Genomic DNA, 11,170 nt, shown 5'->3' with positions numbered 1-11,170 from the left:
CTCCACACAGAGAGCGACCCAAGCCGGGAATCGAACCCAGGTCCCTGGAGCTGTGAAGCAGCAATCCCCCACTGTGCTACCGTGCCACCCCAATCTCCAACTAGATGAAGAAACCCAGAGCCTATAAGTGGCTTAAAATATGCACTGCAGGAAAGAGAAGAAAATGAGAAGGAAAATTACCCAAAATAGTATCCAAGAAAGTCAAAAGGGGACGCGGTGAAAACCACTGGAAGTTATCAGGAATTTTATTTTTAAAATATAGGCCAAGATCTTCAAATCACAGTCTTGTGGTATCTATAATATTAAATACTACAGTAGATGCAAAACCCTTAACCAAACATTTAATATCAACATGCTGTGCATAAAAGAGGATTGCTACTCCAAACAAACATGAAATGCTAACTCAGAAATAAGAGAGAGTTCCATTTATTACAGTTTTCAATGCTCGGCATACTAAATATAATTTAACTACTGCCAAATCGGTTTAGGACACTAATCTTTTGTGTAAAGTAGATTTTTGTTTAGACAGAGCTGGAAATGTACTGTTTATCTGGAGTTTATGGAAACACTGATTCAGACATGACATTCGCTGGGAAACAAGCTATGGATTTCAGGATCCAACCTCCATGTCCGGACCGTTGGATTTACTTTAAGTTAGAAACCTCTAATATACAGAATACAAGTAAATGGTGGTGAACAAGACTGTGGCAATATGCATTTCACATCTGAAGTCACAAATTCATGGCCTTTTTAGTAAATGCGCTTCATTCTTCATCCTCATCCATTCCGCAGAGTCGCAGCAAGGATTTGCGATAATCTCCTGCTACATCATCCTGGAGAAAAAAAGGCCGTATTAATATCAGTCATTCCAATTGGCCTTTTCCTTGCACTTGTCACATTGTCAACTGCAGTATGTTGGACACTGAAGCTGTAAGAACCCTCTCCTGCTTCCCTTGGGCCTCTTCTGTAAGATCTCTACAATGTGGGAGGCCATTCAGCCCATTAAGTCTGTACTGGCTCGACTCTGAAACAACATCCACCATGGTAGCTACTGCGCCATGAATGATAAAAAATAAACGATGGAAATGGAGAGAGGGATTGGCAGAATGGAGAATAGAGACACCCATCTCCCAAATGCCATGTGAGAAATCAAATGCTCAAATACCTGAGCTATTCGAACAGGCTACTGGACAAATAGTAGGATGAAATAATTGGTTGTAGAATCCTCAAATGTGCTACAGGCATCTGACATGCACCAATTTGGATGATGAATACAAAAGGCTGCTGTACACCTACTATACCCCAGGCTTATTAGGCCCCAACTTTAACGTAAATGAGGCAGTTACCCTGTAATGAGAACGTTACACCAGCAGAGATCTGCCAATGAACCCCAATGCCTTACAGAACTAAAATTTAAAATAATACAGGTAACCCTACACCCCACCCATTACTCTCTCTTCCCGCTCCCCGCCCCCTGTCTTTTCTACCGTGCCAGACAATTATTCAGCGCACAATTGGCATCCAGTGGCCCTTTGGCAAACTCTTGCAGAGCAACATACAATTGTGCAAATAAGCTGATCAGTTATGGAGCCTGGCGTAGTCCAGGTACAGCTCTGGTCCTGGGTCAGAGAGGCGTTCGATTAGCTCCACCGAACCTTCTTCGCTTTCCTTCTGACTGCTTGTGGGACTTTTGCAGAATGCCAGAATGGAAGTTGTTTTGATGCGGTGAGGCTTCACGATTCCCGAGCTCGACATCCTGCCTTCTGTGCAAACTCATACTCCTTGTCCAGGTGAAGGTTAAAAACCACTTGAACAGGTGCACAATGAAGCAGAAAAGGATTTCTTGTTGAGCCACATTTCATGGTTAGAATAAATTAAGTCGTCACACGAGAAGTAAATTACACAAAATATTCTCAGCCTTAACCAGATAACCCGAGAAACTTGTTTTCCCTTTCATACCTGCTACAAAAATATCTTTGTTTATTTCTTTTCTTGCCCCATCTTCACTCAATCTGTCCCGAGGCAACTAACTCTGCTGTCGCTCAATCTCTCCTGCCTTCCACTTTTGTCCTTGTCCTGCCCAAGGACTTTTGTCCTTGTCCTGCCCAAGCCTTGCTCGAAGCATCTTGAACATTTCCCGATTCTGATGAAAGATCATGGAGCTGAAACATTAACGCTGTTTCTCTCTCTCTCTACACAGGTGCTGTCGAACCTGCTGAGTTTTTATTGTCCAGCATTTTCTGTTTCTATTTCTAGTCCAGTTATGTCTGTTTTATCGCAACATTAAAGTGGATTCCGAGAAGCACCGTCTCACCTCCATTCCCTGGGATTGTAAGGTTAGTAACTTCACTGCGCGGGGCAGCGCTTATTGTAAAAATGTCCAAAGGCAATCTTTCATTTTTGATGAGTTAGCCAGTCTTGTTTGGTGCGGCACCTTGTTAATTTTCACATTTTAGCAACTTTATTTGTTCCTGGCATTTGCTGGGCGCAACTTTCCATTAGGAAAATGCATTTCATCAACACAACTCTGAGCTTTAACGTTCCCCTCCCCATTCTCCCCACCCCCCCCATCCCTTCCCCACACTGTCTCTCCCTCCTCCCCAGCTCCCTCTCACCCTCCTCCTCCTTTCTCCGTCCCCCTCCCCTTTGCCCACTCTATTCCTTCCACTGTTTGCCAAGTTGGGGTTGATCCATGCCGTGCACCTGCTCCTGGGAGGCCACCCGTGCTCTGTGTCTCCAAGGTGAAGGCTTCTGGAGGAGAGCAGCCCAGGGGAAAGGGGTTAGACTCCAGTTTCCCTTCCACCCCCAGCCACCTCGCTGTGTTTTATTATTCTCCTCCAGCTGCCTCTCTCTCTCTCTCTAATTCTATTTCTTCTGCCCTAGGGTTTCTCTAGTCGGGGAACCGTTTACGACAGTTTGTTCCGACAACACTGAAACTGGAAAGGGTTTTCAATCAACAAGTGCCGAGTTTCAGCATGGCCACCAGGGAACAGCTGAAGAGTTTGATCCGAAAGCGAATTTGTCCTGTTTGTGCTCGGTTTCTCTGCAGATCAGTGTCATTTATGTGTCAACACGAGATGTGCATGAGATGTTTCATCAGCATCCTTATCCCTGTCTCACACCTTCCTCGGCAATCCTGGAAAGACACCTGCCCAGTTTGTCATCCAGAGTTGCTGAGAGAAAACACCGAGAGAAACAGGGCCATAGCAAATCTGACCAGAAAGGTTCAAATTAAACCTCAGGCAGACAGCGACCCAGCCCGGCTGGCTGCCACCCAAATGCCCCCAACCCCTGGCCGGGCCAATCGCCACCCGAACCCCAACCCGGCCCCATCGACCACCACCCAAAACCCCCACTCCCCCAGCCCGATCGACCACCACCCGAACCCTCCACCCTCCAGCCCGATCGACCACCGCCCAAAACCCCAACCCCCAGCCCGATCGACCACCACCCAGAACCCCAACCCGGCCCCATCGACCACCGCCCAGAACCCCAACCCGGCCCCATCGACCACCACCCAGAACCCCAACCCGGCCCCATCGACCACCACCCGAACCCTCCACCCTCCAGCCCGATCGACCACCACCCAGAACCCCAACCCGGCCCCATCGACCACCGCCCAGAACCCCAACCCGGCCCCATCGACCACCACCCAGAACCCCAACCCGGCCCCATCGACCACCACCCAGAACCCCAACCCGGCCCCATCGACCACCACCCAGAACCCCAACCCGGCCCCATCGACCACCGCCCAGAACCCCAACCCGGCCCCATCGACCACCGCCCAAAACCCCCACTCCCCCAGCCCGATCGACCATCACCCGAACCCTCCACCCTCCAGCCCGATCGACCACCGCCCAAAACCCCCAACCCCCAGCCCGATCGACCACCACCCAGAACCCCAACCCGGCCCCATCGACCACCAACCGAACCCCCCACCCACATCGACCACCGCCCAAAACCCCCACACCCCCAGCCCGATCAACCACCACTCGAACCCCCCAGCCCAATCGACCACCACTCGAACCCCCCAGCCCAATCGACCACCACTCGAACCCCCCACCCCCATCAACCACCACTCGAACCCCCCACCCCTTGGCCGGGCCAATCGCTGCCTGAACCCCTTGTCCCTCCCAGCCTGATCTACCGTCACCCGAACCCGCACCCCTTGGCCAGGCCGATCACCACCTAAACCACCCCACTCTGCAGCCCAGCCGATCCCAGTTGCAAAGTGCGCAGCTTCCCCACCATCTCCCTTGGGCCCCGCCCCTGCCCTGGCACCGCTCCCTCCCCTTTGGCCCTGCCCCCTTAGGCCCCACCCCCTTGGCACTGCCCAGTGCCAGCGGGGACTGCCAGACTGGCAGTGTCCTAGACCCAACCATCTTCAGCTAATTCATCAGTGAGCTTCCCTACATCAAAACATCAGAATCAGGGGTGTTTGCAGTCATTGTACAATGTACACCATCATACACGACTCCTTAGATACTGAAGCAGTCTACATATGCAGCAAGACCCGGACAATATTCAGGCTTGGGCTGACAAGTAATATTTGTACCACACAAGTGTCAGGCAATGACCATCTCCAAGAGAGAATCTCACCATCTCCCTTAACATTCAATGCCATCACCATCACTGAATCCTGGAGGTTATCATTGTCCAGAAAATGAACGGGGCCAGCCCACATAAACACTGCAACTACAAGAGGCCTGGAAATCTGTGGAAAGTAGCGCATCTCCTGACTCCCAAAGCCTGTCCATGATCAACAAAGCACAAGCCAGAGGTGTGCGATGGAATACTCTCCACTTGCCTGGATGAATGCAGCTCCAAGAACACCACAAGAAACTCAACGCCGTACAAGGCAAAACAACCCATTTGATTAGCACCCCATCCATCACCTTCACTCCGACACCACGTGGACTGCCGCGGTTCGAGAAGGCAGCTCACCACTGCCTTCAGGGGCATTAAGGATGGGCAAGAAATGCTGGCCTAGCCAGCGACCTCAACGTTCATCACGAACAAACAAAACATGCAAGAACGGTTTGTAGCGTGTACGTTGAATCGTGACATACCTGAATAAATGAATACAATGACTTTCCATAGAGTCGGAGAAACTCAGTTTTGATGTCAATCATATCCACTTCACATCGGCTCACTATGATTCGGATGAGGCTTCTGTCATCTGTACCAGCACCCTGACAGAAACAGAACAGTTAAATCCTGTGATTTTGATGGATAGTGAACAATGAGAATGACAAACAGCTAAACAGGTATTTTCGTGGCACTCCTGGTATTTTGTCCTTTTGGTGTGAAATAGCTTACCACTCATAGGCTGGAGTTTAAATTACCAGTGGGTTGGGGTTGGGGTCAAAGGCTACAATTTCTCAAAGCTGGCCCTAACCCACCCACATTCTTGAGTAATGGGGTCGGCAGCCAATTTGCTCACAGGAGAGCTAATGAATTCTTGAATGAGCCCGAGAGCCTCTTATTGAACCCATTCCTGCTACTTGCCTGCAGCCTATCAAGTCACAAGAAACTCGGCAGCTGAGGGAAGCTTTTACAGCACTCCTTGTGGGCCAAAAAGAAATGTTTCATCCGGCCCCTTTCTCCTCTCACATTCCCCCACTGTCTCAAATCACCATCCCCCAGAAATATAAAGGCCTCGAGGTCAGGGCTGTGTAGTACTGAGATTGAAAACCCCTCCAGGAGTTAGGGATCGGGGAGGCTTACTACAAAGACACCTTGCTTAAATAGAAGCTAAGCTCACCACTCAGGCTGGCTTCCATGTTCCCCATCCAAAACTCCGCAACCCCTGCAATGGTAATCTTCCCTTCTTAACAGCCGGTCCATCAGTTATGACACAGATACACAGCAAATCTCACCTATTCTGCCCCAAGGCATATGCCCAAGCCTCAATCTCAGAACAGCAGGCAGTGACGCACATCTGTCACTTTGCCAGATCAACTCTCCTTTGACCATTTTGCCCAAATGCGTGACCCGACACTGTCCGAACTCATTTCATGCATAACCAGGATACAACTCCAGCCCATCCGTCTGGGCTGAATTTAAACCCTTGCCTGGTTTCACCCCTGTCTATCCTGTAAATTCAAGTGCCTTACAACTCTGAGAACTCTCTATTCTTCTCATTCTGGCCTCTTATGCATTCCAAATTCCTTTATCCCATCTTGAGCTGTCTGGACCTTAAGCTCTGCTACTCCCTCCCTAAAAGCTCTCTACCTGTCGACATCCCTCTCCTTTAACAGGGTCCCACAATCATTGCAGTGCAGAGGAAGGCCAGTTGGCCATTCATATTTTGCACGGCTCTCTGAACGAGCAATTCTTCTACTGCCATTCCGCTGCCTTCTCTCTATAACCCTCCACATTTGTCCTTTTCAGGTAACAGTCTAATGCCCTCTTAAATGCTTCAATTGAACCAGCCTTCAGCACGCTCCCAGGCAGTGCATTCGAGAACCTAACCCTCGCTGCGTAAAAAGTTTCTCTTCACATCACTTTTGCTTCTTTTACTAATTACTTTAAATACTAAGAGATGACTCAAAATCTACTCTTGAACTGGAGAGTCACTCTAAAACCTACTAATTATATAGATCAGTGCCGGATTGTTTCTGATTATGCTCCTCTGGAGCTGCTTAGGGTAATTCTGTAAAAACCTGGAATTAAAAGTCTGACCATGGAAGCTATTGTTGTAAAAACCTATCTGGTTCACTAATGACCGACAGGGAAGGAAGTCTGCTGTCCTGACCTGGTAACTCATGTGACTCCAGATCCACAGCAATGTGGTTGACACTGAAATTCCCTAACAAGCCATTCAGTTCAAGGACAATTAGGGAAGGGCAATGAATGATTATCCATCCGACACAAAGAAAAACATGCCGAATTAAGTAAGTTTTATTTTGTTTATCGTGCAGACAGGCAAATAACACAAAAACAGACCAATGTTACTCGTCTAATTTAACCAGTGTTTGACTACGTCGTAAAATATTGGTGGGTTTGGTTACAAAGTACACCACTGATCCAGACCAAAGAAAAGTCTTCATTGTTCTCCGAGTAGGTGGCGTGACTGATTGTAAAGTGGTCATGGGGGTTACTCTACTGCTTTAATATCCTGTGTTCTGTTTGAAACTCGAGGAGTTTTGTATTAGCTCATAATATAAGATGGATAGGGCGAGCATTTCCATAAAAGCCAACATCTGGATTATACGAATTAGCATGGCGCTAATAATTGAATACATCTTATTTGAACTGGGGAACGGACGGCTTTGTATTTGAAAATTTCCAATCTAGTCACATTTGGCTAGAAGTCACAAGGAAAAAAGCAGATATGAACAGCGTGCCTCTGAAGTTCTGAGAAAATGTGAATAGGAGTGGATTCTATAGCGAAAAGATAATATTACTAAATGGCAATTGAATTCCATTCAACATCAAGATTGAAAGAGAACGGAGGATGAAAACATACCCTCAAGATTTGATCACTAACATTTTGATATTTGTTAATGGGCGGCACGGTGGCACAATGGTTCGCACTGCTGCCTCACAGCACCAGGGACCTGGGTTGGGTCACTGTCTGTGTGGAGTTTGCACATTCTCCCTGTGTCTGCGTGGGTTTCCTCCGGGTGCTCCGGTTTCCTCCCACAGTCCAAAGATGTGCGAGTTAGGTGAATTGGCCGCGCTAAATTGCCCCTTAGTGTCAGGGGGACTAGCAGGGTTAATGCATGGGCTTACAGAAATAGGGCCTGGGTGGGATTGTGGTCGGTGCAGACTCGATGGGCCGAATGGCCTCCTTCTGCACTGTAGGATCCTATGAATGGAATTGTTTAATAGTTGGCATATATATTTATGCTTCATCTTTTCCATTTTATGGACAGAAGCTAGTTAACATGTCAGGGATTTTTGCCTGCTGGCTGTGGAACTGACGGGAGAGCCAGGCTACCTCTTTTTGAGAAGGCTAGCACAATCTTATTCAAATCAGGCAGTGGCAAGGTCCGTGATGGGCCTTCCCATGAAACCGGGGGAGTGCGAAAGGTTAATAATCACACAAGTTTAAAAATCACATAAGCTGCAAGCTATATCTCAGTCTCACAGGGAAAGTGATGTGAAAACCACAGGTCTTGATTAAAGCAGACCCAGATAAGAGTCAAGGACCATTTAATTGAACAATGTGCAGCTGCAGCTCATGTTTGCCCATTAGAACAAGGACCAATGGAAGGGGAGGTTGATATAGCATTGGTCAGAGATGTAGCTATCATTGCTTGATGATATAACATATAATGGACACTATACCCTTATGTATGCATGATGTAACCTTACTCCATAACTGAGAGTCAATAGAGATAACTCCTATATTTTTATTGGTATATGCTAATTACTTGTAATTGAATTTGAAACTATAATTGCTTGTGTATTTCTGAATTCTGCATCCTGACTGGTCTGAATGGCTTAGTCAGAGTCCTATAGCACTACAGTTGTCAATAAATCATCCTGAAAGCACTTCGTGACTTTGTCTGGCTACTTAAGAGAAAATATAGTTTTAAATACAAGAAAAACATTATGACAGCCCCGTAAGTGGGCACAACTCTCACCTACTGAAAGCAGCCGGCCAGAGGCCTGAAGGTCACGTGCTCAGCAGCACCCAGGGGAGGACGTGGCTGCTGTCAGAAGGGCAGGTACTGGAGTTCCAGGGCAACATAGGCCACAGGTAAGTAATTGAGGGAGGGTGAGGGGGGGGGGGGGGTGGAAAGAGAGAAGAGACGTGAGAGGGAGGGAGGGAGGGAGTCTCTCAATGGACCCTACCCATTCCAATATCTTTGGTTGAAACACCTCACCCCCAGGAAGTGACAAGCTGGTCATGTGGTTATGGCTGCTGTGCACAGGCCTGTCACTGGGTTAACACCAGCGGCAGTGGGATGCAGCCTGTAAATGGTCATTTAACGTGCCTCAACTGGTGGTGGTGGGACGGTCGACCCTAGGCTCTCCCACCCATATCTTAATTCTGATGGAGGTGGGAAGGTGGTAGGGTCCAGGTATGCTGCCACCTTGCCCAAGTGCCCTTCCTGCCTCCAAGCCCGTCACCAGGGTGAGCAGAAGATTCCGCTCAATGCATTCCCCCATCACTTCAACAGATAAGTGTTCAGCAAAGAAAACAACAATTGAGATTGGGAGGGGCTAAGGCCATTAGGAGTAAGCCCATGGAGGGATTTCAAAATGAGGAGGAGAATTTTAAAACCAAGACCAGCGGCTAATGCATCAAGTACAAAGGTGACAGGGGAGTATGGCTTGGTGCGAGTTAAGATACAGACTGCTGAGTTTTGAATGACCCCAAGTGTGGAGAGTAGAATGTGGGAGAGCAGCCAGGAGTGTATTGGACTATCTGGAGGTAGCAAAGGCATGAATGGTGGTTTCAGCAGCAAATGAGTTGAAACAGGGCTCAGTTACGGAGGTGGAGTTAAACAGTCTTGGTGCTGTTGTGAATACGAGGTCAGAAGCTCCGGATCAGATGTGACACCATTGCTTGCGAGCTGACTTAATCTCAGACTGTTGCCAGGGAAAAGGACAGAGTTGGTAGCTACAGAACGGAGTTTGGAGTGGAAACTATAGAGGATGGTTTCAGTCTTCCTGACATTTCAATGGAGGAAATTTCTGCTCCTCTAGCACTGAGTATCAGATCAGCAGTGGCAGAGCTTGGTGTCATCAGCATACACGCAAAAACTAACACTGCTTTCAGATGATGTAATAGAGGGGCAGCATGTAGATGAGAAATAGCAGAGGGCCAAGGGTAGATTCTTGGGAGACACCATAGGGGCGACACAGTGGTTAGCACTGCTGCCTCACAGCACCAGGGAACCCGGGTTCGATTGCCAGCTTGGGTCACAGTCTGTGCAAATTCCACACATTCTCCCCATGTCTGCGTGGATTTCCTCCGGATGCTCCAGTTTCCTCCCACAGTCCAAAGACATGCTGGTTAGATGCATTGGCCATGCTAAATTCTCCCTCAGTGTATCTGAATGTGATGTGGAGTTGCCAGCGTTGGATTGGGGTAGGCACAGTAAGTAGTCTCATAACACCAGGTTAAAGTCCAACACTCACCTGATGAAGGAGCAGCGCTCTGAAAGCTCGTGCTACCAAATAAACCTGTTGGACTTTAACCTGGTGTTATGAGACGACTTACTGTACCCGAACAGGCACCAGAGTGTGGCGACTAGGGGATTTTCACAGTAACTTCGTTGCAGTGTTAATGTAAGCCTACTTGTGACACTAATAAATAATCTTTAACTTATGATGAGGGAGCAGGAAGAGAAGACACTCCAATGGTTCTCTGGCTATGGATAAGAGTGGAATTGGGTGACGACCCAACCCAGGCAGTGCAGAGGCATTGGAGGAGGATGGTGTGATGAAATGTGTCATAGGCTGCAGACAGGTCAAAAAATGATGTTTACTTTTGTCATAGTCACGTAGAATGTTAATTGTGACTTTGGTAAGAGCTGTTCCTGAGGCAGGGTTGGAAACTTGAGAGAAGAGATTCAAACATGGGAGTTCCAGGAGAGGGTAACAGATCAGGGAGGTGACAACACATTCAAGGACTGGAGAAGGAAGGGGAGGTGGGAGATCAGACAGTAGCTTGAAAGGATAAGGGTTTGTTTTTTTTTGAGGAGAGAGTTGATGATGGCAGACTTAAAAGAAAGAAACAACACTTCAGAGAGAGAGAGAAAACACACAACCCGCTATCCTGGGGACAGTAACTCTGAAACTGCTGAGACAAAACCCCAATGTTGTTACAATTGTGCATAATCAAGACAGATTAATCAAAACAAAGACCTTCTTTGATGCTTACCGACATCGCTTCATAAAGCTTTGTTGCAAAAAAGCTAGCTGGGTTCTTTGCACATTGCACTACAGTGAACAAAAGACAAAAAACAGTGTAAACACATGAGGAACACGGCTATTGAAAAAGACTAATTAATGGACAGAATGTGCCTTTCATGCAGAAGCTTATTGAATAGGACAAAAAATCTGTACAAATATAACTTATGTATACTTTATAAGGGAGTGGGTGCCGGTGGCACAGAGGTTAGCACTGCTGCCTCACAGCGCCAGGGACCCGGGTTTGATTCCTGGCTTGAGTCACTGTCTGTGTGGAGTCTGTACGTTCTCCTCATGT

General features: G+C 47.8%; 1 protein-coding gene across 2 annotated transcripts in view; it reads right to left on the bottom strand.

Annotated features, from left to right (window-relative positions):
- Positions 1 to 227: 227 nt before the first annotated feature.
- The window catches only part of LOC144480305 (annexin A4-like), a 56,655-nt gene continuing 45,712 nt past the window's right edge, over positions 228 to 11,170 (bottom strand). Inside the window, exons 10-12 of one of the 2 annotated variants that reach the window (XM_078199658.1) lie at positions 10,844 to 10,902; positions 5,070 to 5,192; positions 228 to 833 (exon numbers count right to left, since the gene is read on the bottom strand). In XM_078199658.1, coding sequence (XP_078055784.1) covers positions 765 to 833; positions 5,070 to 5,192; positions 10,844 to 10,902 — 251 coding nt within the window. In that variant the 3' untranslated portion in view covers positions 228 to 764. Of the gene's footprint in view, positions 834 to 5,069; positions 5,193 to 7,075; positions 7,310 to 10,843; positions 10,903 to 11,170 lie in introns of those variants that run through there. The other variant, XM_078199659.1, reaches the window with a different exon arrangement.

Source organism: Mustelus asterias, chromosome 28, assembly GCF_964213995.1.
Source record: "Mustelus asterias chromosome 28, sMusAst1.hap1.1, whole genome shotgun sequence".
NCBI lineage: Eukaryota > Metazoa > Chordata > Chondrichthyes > Carcharhiniformes > Triakidae > Mustelus > Mustelus asterias.
The sequence above is the reverse complement of the archived record's forward strand: the minus strand, read 5'-3'. Positions and strand labels throughout refer to the sequence as shown.